This window comes from Vipera berus, assembly GCF_964194415.1.
Source record: "Vipera berus genome assembly, chromosome: W".
NCBI classification, from domain to species: Eukaryota; Metazoa; Chordata; class Lepidosauria; order Squamata; family Viperidae; genus Vipera; species Vipera berus.
This window is the reverse complement of record NC_138210.1, coordinates 56,642,794-56,667,255: the sequence shown is the minus strand read 5'-3', so window position 1 is coordinate 56,667,255 and position 24,462 is coordinate 56,642,794. Positions and strand designations below refer to the sequence as shown.

Genomic DNA, 24,462 nt, shown 5'->3' with positions numbered 1-24,462 from the left:
AACAGTTTGCATATACTGTCAAGATGGTGCAATGGAGTTTGGACTGAACAAATGCGTCACTCTGACCATCAGCAAGGAAAAATAGTGAAAAAGGAAAGAATCAAGAAGCTCTATGGAATTAACACCAAGAATCTGGATGAAGATCAATACATCTGGTTAGCTGATACCATCAAGCACATTGGAGTCAAGAAGAAGATTAGACATGAAGACATCATGAGAGTGAAGATCTTAAATTCAGAGGAGAAAATACCATCAAGGCAATCAACACCTGGGCAGCTCCAGTCATCAGATACACAGCTGTAATAATCGATTGGACTCAAGCAGAACTAAAAGTTCTGGATAGGAAGAACAATAACAATGAATCGTGCCCTTCATCCTCACAGTGATGTTGACTACTTTGCTAGGAGCAACTGTCACCAGACAACTGAAGAAGAGAAAAAGGCAAGAGTATTTGAAGAACAGTGAAGAAGATACACTGCAGCTAGTACACCATGAATACCGAAGATCAAACTGGCCTATAAGAAAGACCAGATGAAGAATAGAAAAGAGACTTTGAACGGCAAAGTATTGCATGGCCAGTAGACAAAAAACACAGCAGGCAAAGGAGATAACAAGACCTGGCAATGACTTAAGAGCAGGAAAGTTGAAGAACTGGGCAGAGAGGCTAATTCTAGCTATACAAGATCAAGCCTGAAGAACACAAGCATACAAAACCAGAATTGAGAAGACAGCAACAGACAGGAAGTGCTGCCTCTGTAAAGAAGCTGAAGAAACAGTAAGCAACCTAGTTAGCTGCTGCAAGATTTCACAGACTGATTACCAACAATGGCATGACAAAGTAGCAATGAGAGTGCATTGGAGTATCTGCAAGAAATATCATTTGCCTGCAAACAAGACCTGGGGGGGGGACACCCCAAAATAGACAATGTAATAGAAAATGAAGAAGCTAAAGTACTCTGGGACTTTTGAACTCAACCAGAAAAGAAGGTTGGGTAAACACTCCAGATGTGACAATTGTTGATAAGAATGACAAAAAAAGTCTGAAGAGTGGACATGGCAGAAACTGGAACAGAAAGAACTGGGGGGGAAAAATCATAAAATACAAAGTTCTGCAAATAAAAGTAGAATGACTGTGGCAAAAGGAAGCAAAGATAGTACCAATAGTGATAGGCACCTCGGGTGCAATCCCCAAACATCTGGAGCAGTGCTTGAACACCATTGGAATTTTAAAAAATCCAGTCCATTGCAAAAAACAGCTTTACTCAAAACAGCTTAGATCTTACAGGTCTATCCTGCAACAATACCTTTTTAACAGCATCAAACACCATCAGCCTATCCCAAATCCTTGGGAAGTTTCAATAGGTGGATAAAAATGCCAAATATGGTCTAAACATCTGGTTGACTGTGCAATGAACCATAATAATGATGATGACGATAATAATAATAATATCAACAATAACAACAACAACCCAATTATTCCCAGGCATAACTGGGAATAATACCTAATAATATCCAGGCATCTCAAACTGTGAAGCGCCCTGCCTCCCTCACAAGCAGCACGAAGGGGACAAATTCAGTCGAGTCATTTTAACTGCAAGATAGGTAGATGCCACGAGGAGGAGGGATGGCTGAAAGATGCCGATGACAGATTTTTCTTGGAGCAAAGAACGAGACTGGTACAGGTGCAGCCAGGTGGCCCAGCCAACCTAGGACCTACCTTTTGCTGTTACATCCCCCTTCGGTACTTGAAAAGGGGTATCTTATCCCCACTTAATCCTTTCTTGTAGGACTTACTGTTTGATCTCATGATAGCAATAGCCAGTGCTTTTTTTGTAAAAGAAAAAGGTGCCGGAACTCACACATGTCATACAACCCGCCTTGCCTACCCTACAAGGTTCCATCCAAAAAAGGTGCCGGAACTTCGTTCTGGGCGTTCTATGAGAAAAAAAGCCCTGGCAATAGCCATAGCACTTAAGACTTATATACCGCTTCACAGTGCTTTTCAGCCCTCTCTAAGCGGTTTACAGAGTCAGCCTATTGCTCCCAACAATCTGGGTCCTCATTTTACCGACCTCGGAAGGATGGAAGGCTGAGTCAACCTTGAGCCGGTCAGGATCGAACTCCTGGCAGTCAGCAGAATTAGCCTGCAATACTGCATTCTAACCACTGCGCCACCAGGGCTCTTGATCGTACTTGTTGCCCTTTTACCAACAGTTTGATGGACACTAACCTTGCAACACAGTCGTGTGCCAACATATTGGCTCGGAAACCCAGCACGGCAAAAACCACCAGTGTGGCCAGCACCGAGGTAAGGAAATTGATGCCAGACACAAGCAACCCATCAATGTGGCAGTTGTTATGCTGAGGATTGTAGCTGGAATAAGCAATGATGGTGCCGAAGCCCAGACCCAGGGCAAAGAATACCTGAGTGGCAGCTTGACGCCAGACCTGCATATCTCCCCAAATGGACAGCTTGGGGATGGAGAAAGATAAGAAATTGTGAGAAAGGGACGGAAGGCATCATTTCACGTTTCTGCACCTCTGGCCCTGCTAGATCTTTTCTCATTTGCTGAAAGGCGTAAAAAGCTCAAGATGCTTTGGCCACCTCACGCTTGCACTACTGCAGTGCATTCCACACAGGATTGTCCTTGAAGACTATTTGGAAGCTACAGATAGTCCAGAATGTGGCAGCATGGACAGTTATGGAGAGGTCCATGTAATACCTCTGCTTTGTGAGGTGCACTGCAAGCCAGTAGGCCTCTGAATGCAGTTCTGAATGCAGTTCAAGGTGCTGGTTATCATTTATAAAATCCTATAGGGCAGATGGCTGGGGAATTCCGAGAGTTGAAGGCCACGCATCTTCAAGGTGCCAAGGTTGAAAAACACTGCTATAAGGGATAGGGGCTGGATCTTTGAGGGATTACCTATTTCTTATAGTTTCTGCCCATTCCATACAGCCTGACAGAGCCAGCATACTCCAAGTCCCATCAGTTAAACAATGTCATTTGATGGGATCCATCTCTTGACATGAGACCTGCGCTATAGAATACCATCCCAACCTAGGTTTATTTGACCACCACCTTGGAATTGATGAGGGACACGGTAGCTCAGTGGGTTAGGATGCTGAGCTTGTTGATCAGAAGGTCGGCAGTTTGGCGGGTCGAATCCCGAGTGCTGCGTAACAGAGTGAGCGCCTGTTACTCGTCCCAGCTTCTGCCAACCTAGCAGTTCGAAAGCACGTAAAAATGCAAGTAGAAAAATAGGGACCACTATGGTGGGAAGGTAACAGCGTTCCGTGCGCCTTTGGCGTCTAGTCATGCCGGCCACATGACCACGGAGACATCCTTGGACAAGTGCTGGCTCTTCGGCTTTGAAATGGAGATGAGCACCAGCCCCTAGAGTCAGAAACGACTAGCACGCATGTGCGGGGGAACCTTTACCTTTACCTTGGAACTGTTTAAGTGAACCTTTAAACCCTGACTCGGTCCTGAGGTCTTAGGTTAGAATGGGTGCTGAATCCCTTGGGGGATGTTTTCTTATTCAATTAATTTTAATTTTTTTCTGGACTTCCTTTTGTTTTTCTGCATAGCAATGGCACTGAAAAAAGTGACTTACAACTAGTCCTTGCTGCTGCAACCGGTATGTATTTACAGCAGTTCTAGAAGTCATTTGATCGCCGTTTGCAACCTTCACAGCTGACCTCTGACAAGCAATATCAACGGCGAACCCAACTGACTTAAGGATTCCGTGATTCCCTTAAAACAGAGCTCCCCAACCTTTCCGGCTTGGCAGCCTGGAAGGGAGGAGCATACGCAAATGGGTTGCTGGCACCCATGCAAACAGGCTGCTAGCGCCTCCGCGTATGTGCAGATGGGGCCACTAGCGCCTGCTAGTGGCGAGTGTGGGGGGGGAGCTCGCCAGCTATTCCCGCAGTCCAGTGGCCAACAGGCCACAGCCTGGTACCGGGCCGTGGACCATAAGCCAATCACAACTGCAGTGATTGGCTTAACAGCCATGGCAACAAAGGTTATAAAATCAAGTGTGACTCACTTAACAACTACTTTGCTAAACCACAGAAATGGTGGTCCCAATTATGAATGTAAATTGAGGACTACCGATACTTCAAAATCAGGATGGAGCCCAAAGCGGGAGTCTCTTACCTTAGGGGTGAACATGATCTTGATTCCATCAGCTGCCCCTTCTAGCAGCAAAGCACGCACAAGGAAGCACAAGAGAACCACGTAAGGGAACAGCGAACTGAAATACAAAACCTGGGATGGAGGGAAGATATGATGGAAATGAATAGAAAAAATCAAGGCGTGCTGAGAATCATGCTGGCAGACGTTATTGGTACACAAGGGGAACATTTGCCTTTCATGTTTCTGTAGCTTCTTTCCCACAAATGTATTTACCGTATTTATCGGCGTATAACACGCACCGGCGTATAACACGCACCTCATTTTAAAAAGGAAATTTCAGGAAAAAAACTTAAATTCGCGCTGCTGTGCGGTATTTACTATGGGTCATTAACATTATATCGGCGTATAACACGCACACATCATTTGCCCCCTATTTTCAGGAAGAAAAAGTGCGTGTTATACGCCGATAAATACGGTATTTATGAAACTTAGATAGCTGCCCAACTTAATACACAGTGACTCTGGGCAGTGCACAACATTAAAAATCCACGCTGAAAATGCACAATTCCCCTCATTCAGTCTATAATCCAAATTATTTGCTTCCCTTGTTTTGCCTCCTCTTCCCCAACTCCCATTGTCCCTGAAATCCCACAGTATATGCAAATTTCCTCAGCCCAAAGATCAACTTGTGGAGATGAAAGTTTGGTCCACCATATCTGGAGGCTGCTAGGCTGAGGAAAAGACAACTGTATCCAAGGTAACGGCTGGGATGTCAATTACAGGTTGTCCTCGACTTACACCATCATTTAGAGACCATTTCAAATTACAACAGACCTACCCAAGGATACCTAGCCTGGATTTGAAGCACTGATCCCCCCCACCCCCTGGTAATCATGTGGTCATATATTGGATGCTCGGCAACTGGTCTACTTTACAGCAGTTTGCAGGGTCCCGAGATCATATAATCATGATTTGCAGCTTTTTTTGCTGGAAACCAGCATTTACTTCCAGTTTGCACCCATTGTGAACCATGGATTCACTTCATGACCACTGCGTTGACTTAATGAACACTTAACTGTCACAAATCAAATCGTAAAATCAGGCCTGGTCACATGGTGACCCAGTTAAGGACATAAGCAGCATGGCTTATGGTCACAATTCTGGGCTGAATTACGGTTGTAAATTGAGGACGACCTGTATGAAGTCTCTGACGGAATGTTTTTGTGTAAAGACAGAAGAGTGGACGCAACCCACCTTGCCTGATGATTTAATGCCTTTGATCATGGCGAGACAAACCAGCATCCAAGCAGCAAAGAGGCAGCCGGTAAGGGCTGGGTCAAGACCCCCACTCTCCTCTATGGAGTTGGTAATGTGCAAGGCCTTTCGATTCCAGAAATAGATAGTGGAAGAACTGTCCATGCATTCGGACTCCATGACTGGAGAGAAAGGGAAGAAGAGAAAGAAAGAGAGAGAGAGAAAAAAAAGAGTGCGTGTGCGTGTTAGGGTAAATGACCAGCTTTTCTTTTTCTGATGATGCTGTAATAACAAAAACAGGACATTTATTTTGGAATATTGTGGATAAAATTTATGTTTGTCGAGTGCATCTAAAATATACTGATTTCCAGAATGCTTCTTACCCAAATGGATGAGTTTTTTTCCTCATTTCATGGCAGTTCCATGTTATTTTAGAAGAGAAAATATTACAAAACTGAGTTTAGCACAGTACAGCAAGTATGAGCAAAGGGCAGGTTTATTTACACAGCCATTTTTTTTTCTTTCACTAACTCTGGCCAACCAAATATATTAACGCAGAAGCATTTTCAGAAAAGACCATGAGTGTTTTTTCCACTTTGAGGCTTGTATCCTCCAGTCTTCAGTTCCAGCACTAACTGTTTTCTCTTGAAATGTTCTATAGTTTGATGCATTTAAATGTATTTTCCCAAACTGCAGGCATAGAGTGTCTTTCTGCATGCGGAAAGTCTAAATTTCATATTGTAATATATCTCTTGACAGTAAGTAGGGTTGGGAAAGATTCTTCTCTGGAAATCTGCAAAGACTGATACTATTTGGGTGTAAGACACTGGATGGGCCAACTGCCCATTTGGCCTAAGGTAGCTTCCAATGTGTCTCAAGTTCTTGCAATTTTTTCCCTAAACAATTCAAGTGCTGTGTCAGCTTTCCAGGGTGAACAGATAAAATATGTTGAACGTTTTCACAAAAGTAATCAACTATAATCAAAATTTCTCTTCCAATGTTTGCTCTTATTACTGCTTTTCAGAATCACTGAGAAGTGTTAATGATAAATTGTTCTAATGCCTATAAGCGTGAAAGTTTCTGCTTTTATGTATTTCAAAGGAAATATAGTTTGTTATAAAGAAAGCAGAGAAAATATTATATGGAATATTGTAAAGTCTTCCTTTTTCAGACAGCAGCTAGCTAGTAACCCCCAATTAAACTAAATTCCTCCCACTTCCCAAGTACCCAAAACAGACAATTTATTTTATTTATTTAATGTACGGCAGTTGTAGGTTGAAAGCCAGTAGCCTATATTATTATTACAGAGTAATAGTTTGGCTGCCTTAAGAAGGGAAAGCTTAGCAATAATGAAATAGTAATAATAAAAGAGAACCCATAAATAACACTGCAGGAGATCTTTTTTAAATAGGACTTGCTCATGACTAAACATTGTTGAAAGAGCTTCGTTCATGGAAAAGAGTGCTGAATAACATAGCAATGTGTTTACTGTATGTATCTGAACGACAAAGATCAGCATGACCACTAGATGGCAGCAATTGTAGTTCTGTGTCACTTGCATCTTCAATACTGTAATGCAGTTTCTCACTAGACTAGTGCCAAGTGTGAACTTCATTTCCCAGAATTCCCTGTTGGCCAGCATGTTGGTGAGAATATTCTGAGAGTTGAAGTCCATTCATTTTAAAGTTGCCATGATTGAGAAATATTATTCTAATGGTTGCCTAGATTTTTGCAGTCCAAGTATCACGGTCCTTCTGGGGAATCACTGTTAATTTATTTAGACAAAGGAGGATATATAGTGTAGAAACTATTCTTATTTAACTCCTTCTTTCATCCAGGAGATGACATTTCATGCAATTGGGTGAATAAACTTTTAAAGAGACGAAGTTTAATACCTGATTATCTTTTAAGAATTCAAAAGACTGCTGTGTCCCAGCTCAGTCTACTGGTTTATTTACAATCTTCCATTCCTATATTCTTTCATAGTAGATTAGCAAGATTATACTGTATATGGCTACCTTATACCAGACCAGGAGTCTGTCTCTTTTTTATAGCAGCTCTCTGTGATTCAAAAGTGTTTTTTCTCAGGCCTATCTAGAAATTTTGTGTCAAAAACATATGCTTTCCCTTTGAGCTAAAGCATGGTGTCCAACCTTTTTAGCTACACACACTGAATAAAGAGAAATTGTCTTAGGCCGCATATAAAGTATGTAATATAATTAATGTATGTAAATCACATAATAATGTAAAAAAAAATTACAATCTTGTGGGAATGCATTACTAGCTGTTCAGGGCCAAATCTGGCCAATGACACATCTGAGTTACAGTCAACCTATAATGATCAAACCATAGTTGGGGTTTATCTACCACTCAACCAACTCCTGATATTTTGATATTAGTATTTTAAAGAGCCTTAGGAGAAGTTGAAACTTGCCATACGTTGGGAGGGAAAGAGCTGGTTAAACCACTGTTCCACCACACAGTTCAGGATTGGGAACTGTGTGCAGGAATCCTTGTTAAAAGCAGCATAATTCTGTGATACAGAGAGGTCACAAAACCGAAGAAAAGCCACAAATGCCTGTTGTTTCCTGTGTTCTGACTTACCTGCACCTGTTTCATTTTCTGCTCCTGGGCAACTACTCCACGGAAGGGGAAACTGGAAAGAATTACCCAAGTAGAAAAGACTCCATGCCATAATGACATTATAATATAGGGCAACAAAAGAACACACCTAAAAAGAAAGCAAAATGAATCAGTGTTCCATATTGTCCCTGGACATGGATACAATTGCTTTGAAGAAGAGAAACCATTTGCCGACAAACTACAGATGATGTCAAAAACGTTTGAAAAGAAATGTGTTTAGAACATGGTAAACTCCTTCTGAAATGTTCCTTTTCTCCAAAACAGAGACCATGCAACTTTTTTTTCAGACTGAGGGAGTGGCCATTCTAAGCTTTTCCAGGTTGAGGATTACACTCCAAACTGTAGGGAGTCGTCCAAACTAAAAACTAAATTAGGTTTGATTTCATCTATGTTTTCATTAATTCATATTAAATATTTTTAATAAAAGAATTCACCAGTCATACGTTCTTTCCCTTCTGTCACATTACAAACAATCACTATCCGAAAACATTTGAAGACGCAGCGGTCGCAAAGCAAACCCATTGCTTGCTATGGGTTGTTTTTTGTTAGAATCTGGAAATAAACGTCAGATTTCAGCAAAAAAAAAAAAAGCTTTGCAAATTGTGGTCGTGTGATCGTGGGACACTGCAAATGGCTCTAAATGCAGGCTTACTGCTGAGCACACTGAAAATGTGTTCAAATGACCACGGGGAGCCTTCCTGGCTTTTACAACTTCAGAAGTAGGTTGAGTGGCCACTGTAATTTTGAACTGTTGCAAAGCAACCGGTTGTAAGTCGAGAACTATTTGTAGTCTCTTTTTTAGACCATAAGAGTATGCTTGTAGGTGGCAGAGGGTAAACATTTCCGCCCAATAGATAAGATAACCTTTATTGTCACTTTTTTCTATGAACACACTGGCACACATTTAAAAATGAAATTCTGAAGTCTGATCTCAAAAGTATGTATGTATGTATGTATGTATGTATGTATGTATGTATGATGCATCCACAGCTGAGCGTGCTTTCGGCTTTGGCCCAGTCGCTTCATTCTTTCGGGCACTACTAGTACTAGCCCTCTGCTCTTCCCCAGTAGCATATTGGACACCTTCCAACCTGAGGGGCTCATCGTCCAGCGTCATATCGTTTTGCCTTTTGGTACTGTCCATGTGGTTTTCATGGCAAAGATACTGGAGTGGGTTGCCATTTCCTTCTCCAATGGATCACATTTTGTCACAACTCTCTGCTTTGACTTGTCCGTCATACATACACATATATACACCCACACACACATATATAGAATACATTTAGAATACATTAGCAGAAAAAAGAGTCTTAAGAGTTAACAAGATTAATACTATATGGCAGTGATGGCGAACCTTTTAGAGACAGAGTGCCCAAACTGCAACCCAAAACCCACTTATGTATTGTAAGGTGCCAGGGGGCGTGGCCCATTGGGTGGGCGTGGCCCATTGGGTGGGCATGGCTGCGGTGGTAACGGCAGAGTGGGTGGGACTAAAAAGTTCAATCAATCAATTCTAACTTTGCGAGATCTTTTTTTTCCCCCGAGAAGTTGAAGTTGATTGATTGAAACTGGGGTTTTTTGCACACGGTGGCAGAGGCCTAAAGCGAAAAGGTTTTATAAAACCCAGCTGAAGGCCTAGGACTGGGGCGCCAGGACGCGTGCCCAAAGAAAGGGCTCTGCGTGCCACCTGTGGCACGCGTACCATAGATTCGCCACCCCGGCTATATGGTATAAGGCTATTAGGGAATCTAGTTGTTCTGCTTCGCATGCTACGAAGTCTCCTCCCAGGAGGTAACAAAGAAAACGGGGTCATAGCTGAGGGAAGACATATAGGCTGTAGGCTGGCAAGATGGGCAGCAAACAAATTTCATAAATAGGTTAAAACAGGGGTGTCAAACTCAATTTCATTGAGGGCCACATCAGCATTGCGGTTGCCCTCAGGGGGCCGGGTGGGTGTGGCCTGGGTGGGCATGGCCTACTGGGTAGGCGTGGCTAAAGTGTATATGGCCTACTGGGTGGGCATGGCCAGCTCTACATCGTTCGCATCAAGGGTGCCTATGGGGGCCTGGGCAGGAGTGGGACAGATCTGAGGGTCTCTGGCAGGAGGAGGGTCTCTGGGCCAGGGCCAAGGCAGTGGGGGCTGTTCCCTCACTGTTTCCAGGATGGCTTCGCGGGCCGCATGAAACCACTTCGCAGGCTGGATCTGGCCCCTGGTCCTTGTGGTTGACATGTCTGGGTTAAAAGAATCAAAAGTTCCTTTTGATTGCTGGAAAGATTAGCCAATTAATATTTTTTTCTGACAGGTGGGTTTATTCTGAAGGGCGTTTCCTCCCCCCCACACACACACATTTTTTCAAGACATATGAACAAATATCAGACTCAGAAGAACAGTGACATGGCACTCACCACACAGCTTGCAAAGCCGATGCCTACTAGGCGGGGGCTGATGTGCTTCCAGACACCAATGCTGCCCTGTCGGATAATCTGCCCAGCTGCCAGCTCCAGGAAGAAGAGAGGGATCCCAATGACGACGAGGAGGAGCAGGTATAGCAGCAGAAAAGAACCTGTCCAGCAAAAGGCAATATTTTAAGGATTCCAGCCACTATGGCAATTATTTCACAAATGACAGTCTCCTGAATCAGGCTGAACTAAGGGGAAAGACAATGTGCCAGTTTGGTTTTTCGGTATGTGTCCTTTTAAGTCAGTTTTTGACTCCCGGTGAGCACCTGGACAAATCCCTGCAATTTTCCTGGCAGGATTTTTTTTTTGCCATTGATTTCTTCCCAGGGTTGACACGAGAGTGAATGACCCAAGTCACCCAGCTGGCTTTGTGCCTAAAGTGGGACTAGAACTCAGGGTCTCCTGCTTTCTAGGTTAGTGTCTTAATCACTACACCAAACTGGCTATAAGCAGGTTAAGCAAACCCCAAATCTTGGCCTTCATTGCTAAAGAATGGATCATCTTCCCCTTTAAATACGCTGCCGGCCTTCATTTCTCTTAAGAGACGAATATAGCTTATGGATCACATTCTGAAGGTCTCTTGCATTTATGTCTCTGTTGTCTTTCTGTGCTAACTTTTTTTTCTTAAGCACCTGGCAAGATTATTTAACCAGACATTTATACCCCTTAAAGAATGGGTCCCCAATTCCTGGGCCGCAGCCCACTACCGGGCCCTGGCCTGTTCAGAACTGAGTTGCGCAAGCAATACTTGCGCATGAAGCTCCATCTGTGTGAGCAGTGGGCTGTGCATGCATGTGCTTGCCGCTCACACAGAACCATTCCCTCCCCCTACCCCATCAGGCCGCCCAGCCTGAAAAATTGGAGACCACTGCCTTAAAGTGTTGAACCATTTTAAACCTGATGAAATGGATCACGTGTGTGATAGATTGGTTGTTACCATCAAAAGGAGAATGTTTAAAAATATTGTTTCCAAATGTTTTAGAGAGGGAGATAATTTTCTTCACTCTCAAAAGGATCAACTTCACACAATACTGTACTGTTTGGAAAGTGAGCAGCGTGGTGGCCTTGTAAGCCTATAATGGGAGACTAGATAACTAAAATTGTGAAAATCCAGAGTCTCCAATTCTCCTGCCAGAAAAATAAGTATCTAAATGGTAGAGAATGTATTCTGGAATAAATGCACCACTTCGGTTGGTGCTTTCGGCCAAATTGCTAAAGGGATCTGTTTGCTATTTCTCAAATGTGTACTTTAATTCAGAAAATCATTCCTTTTCCATTTACAGGGGACTATGTATGTAAGTTTTAGATATTACGTGCATATACAGTAGTAAAAGGATAAAGATACACAAATGATAAAGAACAGCTTTATAAGCTGCTACTTCAGAGTCACATGTAAGAAGCCACAATTTCTTAGAAAAAAGGGGGAGAATCTTGCAGTAGAATCCAAGTCCCAAGTTTGGCAGAACTGCCCAAGTCAACTCACCTCCACCATTTTGATGACACAGGTAGGGGAAACGCCAGACATTGCCGAGTCCAACAGAAAAGCCAACCTGGGCAAGGATATACTGAGCCTTTGATCCCCAGGTAGGGCGAGTAGTAGATTCCTCAGACAGAAGATCTTGATGGGATTCACCCTCAGGGTCTCCAGCTATTTCTAAGTCTGCTTTGGATTTCTCCATCAAGGGAGACAGTATGAGACCCAAACACACCAATGTGTACACGGGCACACGCTGTGATCTGGAACTTATGCTCTTTGCAAATTCACACACCTCAATACTAGTCTCTGCTTTATTAGAAGTGTACACAGCAGATCCCCGATCTAGAACTCTTTTCAAGTGTAGTACTAGAAAAAGTTTAAGTATACGGTTCTAAATGTATGGAATCTTTGCACATTGACAATAAGTCCCTTGTTTGCTAGGAAATGTACGCTCACACGTCAGGTATTTAGTATACACAAACAGCTTTTTGCTCTCACACTGTCATGCAACTACAGAGGCATTAGCGTGTCCTAAATATCTCTCAAAAATTTGTGTTATATGTGTGTGTATGTGTAGTATTAGCACAATATAAGATGTTTTTGATTATACATTTAGCAGGTATTTCAATGGACTTATCTATCTTCAGTCATAATGTGTTTTGGGTCACTGTATACACCATTCATTAATAGCAGAACTTTAAGTGAGAGAAAAATACTATTTATTTGGCTTAATGAACTGCACATATAATATGATTTATGTACACACACATGCTGGAGGATGTCCTTCAAGAAGCCAATCTAGAAAACAAACAGTGACAAAAAGGTTAAACGAATGGACAACCCACCCAAAACAATTTGTTGAAATTAATTCAGGAGCACAATCCTGGCTCTAAAACCCCAATTTGGAAAAACAGAAACATTCCACAAATTCAGAGAATTGCAAGATGCTTCCTCCCTTTGTATCAGTGTTTCTTAACCATGGCAATTTTTAAGATGTGTGGACTTCAATTCCCAGAATTCCAAGCCAGCATACTGGCTGGGGAATTCTGGGAGTTGAAGTCCACACATCTTAAAGTTGCCAAATTTGAGAACCATTGTTCTATATATTACTTTTTATTGCCTGGACAAACTAGCGGTGCCTCCAAACCAGGGACTGACATCTAATTCAAAATGTAGGTTCAACCAGGTTAGACGTTTAAGGATCATTTCCTCAGCTCAGTGTGGATGTAATTTGCAGGATGAAGAATGGAAATTGGGCCTTTTTCTTCCCAGTAAATGGCAACAGCAAATGGAAAACCAGCTTGGTCACTGGTCACAAAGGGAACCTGCTTTCAGAATCCAAAAGTAAAACTTTCTGTTCCAAGGTAAAACTACCACTGATAATAGTACTGGAGAAAGGGTTACAAGGCACCAATAATTGCCTCAGCAACTACGTCTGAAGAGGATAGTCTTTGAAAAAATTCAACCTGGCCTCATCAGGATAGAATGTTCTGTAAAGAATTTACCAGTTTGTTTTGGCAATATCGAACTGATCTCCCTTCCCTTCTTTTGTGCGTTTATACTTTTGGCTGATAACCTTGAGGATAGGACCCATGCACAATTTTAATTGATATACCAAAGTAAATTCTGTGGAGCACTACATTTCTGAATTATGGTGTGTGTGTGCGAGAGAGGGGGGGAAGAGAAGAAGCAGGAGGATAAAGAAGGAGAAGAAGAGGAAGAAGGAGGAGGAGGAGGAGGAGGGAGAAGGAGAAGGAGAAATAATAGTGGGAGGTGGAGGAAACAATTTTTGCTTGAAAATGAAGGGAAAGTAACAGAAGGGGAGATAGATTAAGTCCTTGCCTGTTCTGGAACTACTTTTGGTGTCATGTTCAGAAACTTAATAAATATTCATTGCCACCAAGAGAGAAAAATGCTTCTTTAGAGCCAAACATTCCCCAGCACAACGTGCTTTTCAAACCCCATTTTTTCCATTTTGGTCAGGGAGATTCAAGCAGCCTCAAAGTGTGCATTCTTCTTGTCCTAATGGTGGTTTTCTAGAATTATTCAAACTGACATAAGCACATATAATTTAGATGCTTTCCAAAATGTCCTGGTAAATTTGAAACTTTTTTTTTCTCCCTCTCTAAACAAACAGAATGGTGGTTTGTGGCTGGGAAAGAAAAGCTAGTTCTCATGAAATAGCTCCGGATTTTGGGGGTGGGGGGGGAAGTGAGCAAATTCTCCATTTGGGGGGCAGGGGGCGACAGGGAGCAGATTTATCTTGAGGGAAAATCTAGATTTACCACACTGAATAAAAGTTAAAAGTTTTCTACAGACTGGTAACTTTCAGAAACACTGCATCTATTTAATTTTTGGTTATAAGAACTAAAAACTTTAACGAGAATAAATTATCTGAATCTATTTCCTCTTCAGTCTTTTACAGTATAGAAGACGATACAAAAGAAACAAGAAGCAGCTATGTAAATATCATTAAGGGACATCAAACCCCTTTTTTATAATCAGCAATCTGACAATGAGATTTACATAGCTGCTTCTCACTCCTTTCTTGTTCTCCTTTATAATCCTACACAAAACTTTCTCACTTCTTCTCACTTCTGCATATTCTAATTTAAATTCTTAAAACATCCCCACCTATTCTAAAATGCCGCCTATCACCTCCAACCCGACTCCTGGGAATTCCCTTTTGTGTTCTTCCTAACCTCTAATTTCTCTGCTGAAAATGAGACTGATATCTCTGTCACTGTGCAATTAATTTAATTTAATAATTTAATAATTTAACTTGTATACCGCCCTTCTCCCGAAGGACTCAGGGCGGTGAACAGGGCAATACATAATAAAAAACAGAATACAAAAATTAAAAAGTAATTACAGTAGCATTTAAAGCAATTTGAGGATAAAAATCATCCTCATTTTATTTTCAAATTATATATCACAATTTAACAGAAACTGTTGTCTTTGTGATAGTGGAGAATACCTGTAGCTCGAGTGTAGGATGAGGGTGGAGGTTTGTTCTCCCGAGCTTGTAGGTTGTTTTCCGAATGTTTAGTTACCAGGCTAGGTAAACATCCTCAGCAGAATTTAGGGAATGTCAGTGTTGGTGTTCTTCATGTGGTCAGTAGGACTTGTGATGGTGAGGTTAGGTCAGGTCAGGATCATATCAGGTCAGTGTCTTGTGATGTGTCAGGTGTGGGTTGTGTCAAGTGAAGGTCTTGTAGTGGGTCTTGTGATGGGGAGGTCACATCGGGTGAGGGTCATTGGGAGATGAAGTTCTGATTGGGGGAGGGTTGCGTGGATCGGTTGAGGGTCAGTGCTGTCTCTGGTTGGCTGTGTGATTGATTTGGATTCTGAGGGGTTCATAGGCTGGTTGTGGGTCAATGTGTCTGTTGATGGAATTGCTTGTGGAATGCCAGGCTTCGATATACTTGCGAGTGTGGCGGGTGGTAGCATGGCTGATGATTCTTGTATTGCTCCAATAGAACTGATGGTGTTTCGTGTCAGTGTGGGTAGAGATTAGGGATTTGGGATCGTGGCGTTTTGTCTGTTGTGTTTATGGATGCACCAGAGCCATAGGTTCCTGAACAAGACAATGTCAAACATACATTGTGATGCAGGGACTCAAATGATACCTTTTGTAGTTTGGTTTCAGATCTAATGGAGCACTGAAATGGTTTGGTTGCTTCCTTCCTCAGAAAGTGCTATTACACAGATTCATGTAGATCTTTTGACATTACTGATCATGGAGTATTAGTGGAGGCGCTCTGTGAGTGGGAAGTAAGTTACAGTGAAAGTGGAAAGTTACTACATCCTTACAGTGGTTGCACTATAGAGTGCTACAGTTCTAGTTTTGCTCCTATATAAGAGATGGTCATGCAGGTACCTGATGTAATCAGTGTGCAAATGGTAGTCAACTTCCTCAGCATACTTTCCCCTAAAACAGGAAGGGCTATCTAGGTGTCTCACAATTGCCTGAAGTGAATGAGGGCTAATAAAATGAAACTGAATCTTCAGTACAGAATTTCTCCAGTTTAAAAACAAGATCCATCCCCAGGTCTTTTTCAAATTTGTATGTATGTCGTATTTAAGAATGGACTATTACTAAAAACAATAGACGGTGTTCTCCTTCCTTGAACTGGCAAACTATATATTAAAAATGGATGGCTTCAGCAGTTCATGAATGTGCACCTTCAGTGGTTCATCAACTTGAAGGGAGAATGCTGTCCACCATTTTGAGAAATAGGCGATCCATTCCCAAGTACAAGTTTGTTTATTAGATTTTTATCCTGTGTTTATTACTTTATAAATAATTCAAGGCAGTGAACACACATACTACTACTTCCAACTGCTGTCTGTAAGTTGGACATTTTTAATCTGGGTACTGTCTGAAACACATGGATGCTCTGGACAGATGATTCTTCGGCTTGAGAATAAAGAAGGTAGCCTAATCTGAATGAAATGTCATTCCTGCTAAAGCAAAGGTCTTCAAACTTGGCAACTTTAAGACTTGTGGACTTCAACTTCCAGAATGCCTCAGTCAGCCATGCTGGGAGTTGAAAGGAATTCTGGGAATTGAAGTCCACAAATCTTAAAGTTGCCAAGTTTGAAGACCCCTGTGCTAAAGGAATATGCACATGGCCTGGGCCTAATAATCTTATAACTGAACTGTTGTCACATGGTCTACAGGGATGTTCTTTTTAAGACAGAGAAATTCCAGCCGGTGCAGCATGCAACTACTCCATTGGTAAATGGGATATCCAGAGAGGACCATACAATACCTGTCAGACCCTCATTTATTATAGGGCTTTTCTTTCTGTGTTTGAATCTGCCATTCTGCCGAGAGGGGGTAGGAGGATGCTTTGTTGTTCTGCTGTTGGGAGGTGTCAACGGGAGAAGGAATGTGCCCTGGGCCATCTGTCTTATCTCTGCCCTGAAGGGAGGAGATCAAGAGGCCAAGGAAAAATCTAAACCCTGAGAGTGGTGTCTGGGAACTACGCTTATCACTCTGGTCCCCATAACAATTTCACACCTGAGGATTGGATGAAATCAAACCGGGCATTTGGCCGTTGGGGTGCGGTCTGTTAGGGATGCTTTAATGTAACATTTCGTGTGGGAAAATACTAGATCTTGCTTTGCTTCCTTGCTATCACTAGCTCCTAATAAAAGTTCCTTTTTAGATGATACCTGTCTCCAGAGTTTTGCTTTCTTGGGAGGACTAGCTGAGGCAAGACCTTACAATACCAATACTTCAAATGCTTTCCGGAGCCCAAGTCATGGTGCTGAGATTAGTCCCTAAAGCCTTACAAATCAGGATTATTTAGTTAAGCATTATCAGTCAATCCCTGACTATTCTTTGGAAGGACAGATACTGAAACTGAAGCTCAGTTACTTTGGCCACCTAATGAAAAGAGAGGACTCATTGAAAAGACCCTGATATGGGGAAAGACTGAAGGAGAAGAAGATGGCAGAGGATGAGATGGTTAGATAGTGTCATCCACGCAATGAATATGAATTTGGGAAAATCCCAGGAGATAGTGGAGGGCAGGGAGCCTAGCATGCGATCTACATGGGGTCATGAAGAGTCAAGACATGCTTGACTGAACAACAACAAAATTGTGTATGTGTTCATATCTCTGTGTGCGTTTGTGTGTGTGAGAGGAAAGTTACTTCCAACAATAAGCCTGGCTTTGTATCAGGGGTGATCCTTTGTTCTCTGCTCTCTTTTTTTTCCAGTTCCACCATCTATGCAAAAATTGAATTATTCCTCACAATAAGCAAACTGAGGTTGATCTAACCTTCAGGGAAGCCAAAATCAGATATGAAAGGCAGCAATGGGTGCCAGCCACCAAGGGGCAGTCCTGGAACAAGACTATAAGTGCCAGTTGTCCTCAGCAAATATTCCACAGCTTTGTTTGCTAACCTTAATCTCCTGCAAATTAGGAGAGACTTTTCTATCTTTATCTCTGCAAATTACATAAATGACGGCTCTTCGAGGCAGTTATCTTACATCAAATTATGAAGCAAGACTGGTGTGTTTGGGTGGGTGCTCAATTACGAAAGAGCTTTCACGTGATTTGGCAGTTGGTTCCCTAAGCAAAAGTGTCCAGCGTACATTTAATTGCCTCTCTGACAGATAAGCCTAGGGAAAGACCAGGGCTTTTTTTCTCATAGAACGCTCAGAATGGAGTTCCGGCACCTTTTTTGGATGGAACCTTGTAGGGTAGGCAAGGCAGGTTGTATGACATGTGTGAGTTCCGGCACCTTTTTCTTTTACAAAAAAAGCACTGGGGAAGACAATCATAGTTTGATGCTGAACCGAAAAGATTTCAATTTATAGTATTTTGCAGATCACTCCAGACTCCAACCCTGTCTTCTGAACTTTATCAGAACAGATAAAGCATCTGGAATGAGAAGACATTTGGAACGAGAGGAAACCATAGATCACGAGTGTTAAACTTGCTATGTCACATAGCAAGTTTAACACTCGTGATCTATGTCGTGACTTTTTTTTGCATTGCCGGAGCTGGGGTGGGCGCAAGCCTCCGCATGATGCAACCGGCCCGTGGGTCGGCAGTTGCTGTAGATGAATGTTAGATGATATATTAGTCGAAGTCCCCTCAGCTGTATTTTATTTTTAATAAAAGCAGGCCAACCTATGAACGTGTGCAGAGGTATTTCTAATTAGTTTCTATATTTGATTCCTGACATTTCAGTCAAAAAAAGGTCAAGAATTGGAACTGTGTGCAACTTTGTGTGCAACATAGGTGCTCTATCACAGCTCTATAATCTTGTATGTTGCAATGCCCAAATTTCAGGCTTACTGTAGTTCTGAGGGTTTCCAGTTCAAACGAGCACTGTTAAAAGGACTGTGGAAATATTTATCTTTGCCTAAAATAGTCCCTAGCAGTTAGAACAAACAATCCTGGGTTTACTTAATAGATCATTTGATTCTGTTTTGCTTATTATAAAAGGTTACAAAGATAATCCTGGTTCCAATTAAATCCCATTTACTCAGGAGGACACAGGGTCTGTGAACTTACCTATGAAGCAGGCTTTTCATGTGATCACACAAGAATGCAGTGGGTAAATGTGCTTCAGAGCCGTGTGTCCAACTTCCTTGGTTTTTGCAGCTTCTGGATTTTTTTTTAGTTCACAAACTAAATCCTTGTGCTGCAGTGGCCTCTGAAACAGGGTAATAGATTTAAATTAATAGTGCTCATCCAGAAATTCATTTATTTGTATACCTGCCATTAAAACATCTAGAGCCTTGGTGGAGCAGTGGGCTAATGCCTCCTTAAGTAACACCAGCTGCCTGCAATTAGTGCAGGTTCGCATCCCACCAGGCTCAAGGTTGACTCAGCCTTCCATCCTTCCGAGGTAGGTAAAATGAGGACCCAGATTGTTGGGGGCAATTAAGCTGACTTTGTAATAATGCCGCTTGGGGTGTGTGTGAAAGCCCTAATAAGCAGGCATATACATAGAATGAAGGCTACTGCTAAGCTTGTAAGCCGCCCTGAGTCTTCGGAGAAGGGCGGGATATAAATGGAATTAAAATTTTTAAAAAAATAAAGCCTTACAAGAGACATAAAACTACACAGCAACACTCTCTCCAATTTCAATGAAACAATCATTTTAAAATGATACAATCTGACCATGGTTTCTATAAATATGTTTGATCTGATGCTAATAAAAAAGAATATAGCTATAAGGGATTATTAGGTGGAATGCTAAAAGTATGGGATGAATGCGGAAAAAAATCAGATTTATCACTACTTGTTTTGATATTAAATATCTAACTTTGTGAAGGATGAACAAAGATACTTGAACAATGGAGAGTGTATTTATACAGACTTCAAGAATTATTAATAAAACAAAAATGAAGTCCTCTGAGATTCTCTCTCAAAATGGTAAGAGACAACTCAGTGGTTTTAATATGTATAAATATTCCCAAAGGAATTCCAAAGTAAGGTTTGACCAATTAAAAAAAACATATAATATGAAATCTATCGCACAAAACTCAGATCAACAAGTTTCTGTTGAAGTATGATTCAGAAAATGAACAAGTTTAGACTATATGTTCAAACGGATGCAGAAGTTTAACAGAACAATTGATATCCCACACTGGAAATACCATCTAGATTCTAGAACCTTTATTATTAACATTACACTTATTTTTCTAAAAAGAGCTAGAAATGCAATAGTCATGTTGGATCATTCTTCCACATTTGGTAACAGTGTTGTAAGGCAATTCCACCATTCTGGAAAAGAATTTATATGTTCTGAACCAGCCCTCTCCTCGCAACCCCTATTCGAAAAGAAGAGACTGGAAAGCGTCCAAGGCTAAAAGGCTTCTGCCAAGATTTAATTACGCAGTTAACAAAAACACTAGAGCTTGTCTTCTCAAGCGGAAAAGTTGCTTTCAGCAACCAGCCCCTCCCCAAACACTCCTTTTATAGAGAGCTCAGGGCGTGGTCTCCCTGTGCCTCCTCCCGAGGAGTCCTGCAGCCTTTCTTTGTTTGTTCCTGCTTGACTGCCTCCTGCGTCGGGCGTCCTTGAACAGGGCCAGCTGTGGGTCATCTTCCTCCGCACTCTCGGGCTCACGCAGCTGAGAAGAGGTCCCCGGCTGAGGACTCTGCAAAGCCTCCAAACCATCATCAGCCGGTTCGTTTCCCTCCTCCAAACCATCATCAGCCGGTTCGTTTCCCTCCTCCCCCTCAGAGTCATCCGATACATCAGAGCCGGCTGTCGGACCCACAGGCTGGCCCTGAGTCACAACATTATAATAGAATGAAATAGAAGTTAAAGATGGATTTTTCCTTTCCGTCTGCTATTTTTTTATAAATTAATATTAAACCTTATGTTCCTACAATATATACTGAACTGAGTTTGTATAGTACTATATATGGGATCATATGCTAGAATACCCTTTCTTACTAAAAGCATGAATAGTTTCTCCTATAGAAAAATGGCAAATTAAGTTATGGAATTATGCAACAATGTCAAAGCAACTTTAGAAAACAAATTTGTTATTGAATTTAACTGAGTTTCAGGGTTCCTTCTAATATAAAAATATAACATCTAATCTCTAAACATTAATTTTGGTGATTTGCTAAATTGTTAAAAATTTTCCATACTGTAGAACGTATTATTTTTCTTCTTTGAGTTGTAATTTATAAATCCATTTATACTGGATTTATTGTAAATTATTGTACAATGATTTGATTGTCATTTGATTTATTTTAACACCGATTCCAATTTTCAAAACAAAATATTTAGTATTAATGTCATTTCAATTTAATATTTTGTTAGTTTCATTGTGCTTCTAAACTTTTTTATGTACAACTTGCTTTTTCTATACATTTCCTGATTCTTTTCTGATTATATTATTAACCTTAATTAAAATTTTCAGATACTTAGTAAACAATAAAAAAAACAATATGCCAAGGAGTAAAACATAACTATAGACTACCAAAAGTGTTTTAAAGCAATTTCATTCCAGGAAGAACACCACTTTTGAGAAAAAGACATTGGAAATTAAACAATTATAGGACCTGTCTGAAACCGTGAACTATTCAGGCCATGTATAGCTTATGACAGGGGTCCCCAACCCCGAGTCCGTGGACCAGCACCGGGCCGCAGAAACAAGCAAAGCCCCAGCAGTACATCTCTCCACGGAACTGGTCACTGGTGCCCAAAAGGTTGGGGACCTCTGGCCTATGAGATAGTGATGTGCACAAATGTGGAAAACGACCATCAGCCCTTCCTCTCTTGCACCTACCATGCCTGAAATGGGGCAGCATGGATGAGATGGTCACCCATTGGCTTTCAGTAAATGGATGTTTTGGAGCCATTTTGTAACAGAAAACAACCCTCCACGGTAGACCTTTGGTGAGAGAACCACGCACTGTGGCCAACACTTCAAACACAATCCACTACCTACAAATGGCTGTCTTCTTCCAGGTGAATTATAACAGAAAGTATAGGTAATCCTCGACCATAACTGCTGAAAATTTCCATTGCTAAGCAAGACCGTTGTTAAGTGAGTATTGCCCAATTTTACGACCTTTCTTGCCACAGTTGTTAAGTGAATCACAGCAGTTGCTAAGTTAGTAACACCGTTGTTAAGTGAATCTGGCTTCCCCATTGACTCTGCTTGTCAGAAAATCGCAAAAGGTGATCACATGACCCCAGGCCACTGCTATTGTCATTTATATATGCAAGTGCCAGGCCTCCAAATTTTGATCATGTGATTACAGGGATATTGCAATAGCTGTTTAAGTGTGAAACACTGTCACAAGTCACTTTTTTCAATGCTGTTGTAACTTCTTCGAATGGTCACTAAACAAATGATTGTAATTCAAGGATTACCTGCATATCACTGCATAAACAACCATCCGAAGCAATTGAGTAAGATAACTTAATTGCATATTAGTGGATGCAGCGGTCCTTGTATCTTTAGTAGTGCCAAGGTTTCCAGCGTATGCAGAAAAACTAGCTCGCAGGAAATAACTCAATCTCCCCGAAATAAATAGAGTATAATGAAATTACATTAATAAAAAGGTATGGTGAGGTATGCAAATCACATTTTTTAATTTCATCATTATGATTCAATTTTTGGACAGTAAATTATATCTGGACCCAGTGAAATCATAATGTCTAGTTTTGTCTATAACCTTTTATGTAATGTTTAATGTCTGGCATATAATCTTTTTTCAGGAATATATATCCTTTTCGCAACAGTCCAAGCTTAATATATCCAATGATTTTTATAAATGGAGAGATTCCAGATTTGGTGGATATTATTTCATATAATTTAAACAAACCTTGGCCAGATAAACCTTTAATTGGATTCCACTCAAATATTTTAGATTGATACATTGATTATGTATGAAGGCACCAATACCAAGGATATCCTTGTTAAAATTATATCTCTCTTATGGTGATCCATAATGTCTCGCTCTGCACAATCATCGTGACATGGTTTATTCCTTTTTTTTTAACTCAAATGTGTTGTGTGTGCCCACCACTTCTCTTTGTTTACTTTTTTTGCTCGTGAAAATGGGGCTTCCCTCAGTAGGCTGGCTTCCTCCTTCCCTGAGCTCCAGTTTGAGAAGGCAGACAACCACATAGATACAATGCCTCTCCCCAACCCTTTAAAGCAGCTGCGTCTTTGCCCCACAATGTGCGGATAACTCTTTAAAGCAATGTTTCCCAACCTTGAGCCGTTTTAAGTTATATGGATTTCAACTCCCAGAATATGGCAGCTAGCAATGCTGGCTAGAATATTCTGGGAGTTGAAATCCACACATCTACTTTAAACAGAGTACCACTACTTTAAAGAGAAGGCAGGCAGGTATTACACGTGGGCCCCTGGTTGCTCCAAATAACTGTCTTCCTTCCTTCCTTCCTTCCTTCCTTCCTTCCTTCCTTCCTTCCTTCCTTCCTTCCTTCCTTCCTTCCTATTGTTATCCTGATAGTGAACGACAGAGTGATCACGTGGGTCAAGTGCACACAACGTACAAGGGCGAAATGCAGTCAGCCAGCTTGTGGCTGAGTTTTTTTCACGCAAATCCAGTCATGTACAGAAAAACGACACAATCGAGGATGCACCACTGGCGGCTGTAGTCCTCGCAGCGCCTTGGAACTTACTTCCGTGCTTGTTTTCTCCAAAGAAAAAAAATGTGGATGAACAAACAGTTAATGGAGTTGTTGGCTCAAAGTTCTTCTCTGGGACTGCAATGGAAAGTGACCTAGATCACGTGTTGGGCACATCGTATCTGGACTGCAAAATTTCAGATGACCAGTAGAGGTAGTAAAATTATCCCTTAGCTGCCATCTAATGGTCATCTGGATTTTTGCAGCTCAGATATGGAATGCTGGAAATTGACGGGGTAGGAGAGGAAAGTCTTAATGCAAAGGTAGCAGGTGGTATTAACTGGTATTTGGTGAAATACCAGTTAATGCCTTGGCAGCCTAGTTCAAGGTGCTACACGCAGCCAGCCCCAGAGTTTGGAATTCAATCTAATGAAGCCCATATATTTCTGCAGCAAACTGTATGTCGACAGTCTCTAATCTGAAATGGCACAAAGTCCTAGTCTCCACAGCCAGTTCCAAAATCTCTGTACCACCCACCTTCTTGTGCCCAGTTTCAAATCATGTTACAGTGTGACCTACAAGCCTTGGCACCGAAGCCCTCAGTCACTTTAGAAGAACTCGTTAAAAAGAAAGTGACACAAGCCATCAATTTGCCACTTAAACCTTCTCTCTTAGATTAGGAGACTACTAGAAATTCAGATTGCTCTCCCCTTGCTCCTATTCCCCTTCTAAATTTATTTATTCACCATATTTATATAGCTGCCCATCTCACAATCAAATGACTCTGGGTGGCAGACAAGTTAAAAACCAAAGATACAAGTTCATTTTATGATTGTTAATATTAAAAACTTGACAATTATGAAAAGCACAAAAAAGGTACTTTAAATTCAAGTGCTT

General features: G+C 41.4%; 1 protein-coding gene across 1 annotated transcript in view; it reads right to left on the bottom strand.

Annotated features, from left to right (window-relative positions):
* The window catches only part of LOC308676097 (sodium-dependent neutral amino acid transporter B(0)AT2-like), a 42,654-nt gene that overhangs the window by 11,712 nt on the left and 6,480 nt on the right, over nucleotides 1–24,462 (bottom strand). Inside the window, exons 2-8 of the mRNA XM_081341821.1 lie at nucleotides 19,011–19,152; nucleotides 11,980–12,771; nucleotides 10,443–10,600; nucleotides 7,998–8,124; nucleotides 5,394–5,575; nucleotides 4,161–4,271; nucleotides 2,231–2,472 (exon numbers count right to left, since the gene is read on the bottom strand). Coding sequence (XP_081197947.1) covers nucleotides 2,231–2,472; nucleotides 4,161–4,271; nucleotides 5,394–5,575; nucleotides 7,998–8,124; nucleotides 10,443–10,600; nucleotides 11,980–12,175 — 1,016 coding nt within the window. The 5' untranslated portion in view covers nucleotides 12,176–12,771; nucleotides 19,011–19,152. The remainder of the gene's footprint in view (nucleotides 1–2,230; nucleotides 2,473–4,160; nucleotides 4,272–5,393; nucleotides 5,576–7,997; nucleotides 8,125–10,442; nucleotides 10,601–11,979; nucleotides 12,772–19,010; nucleotides 19,153–24,462) is intronic.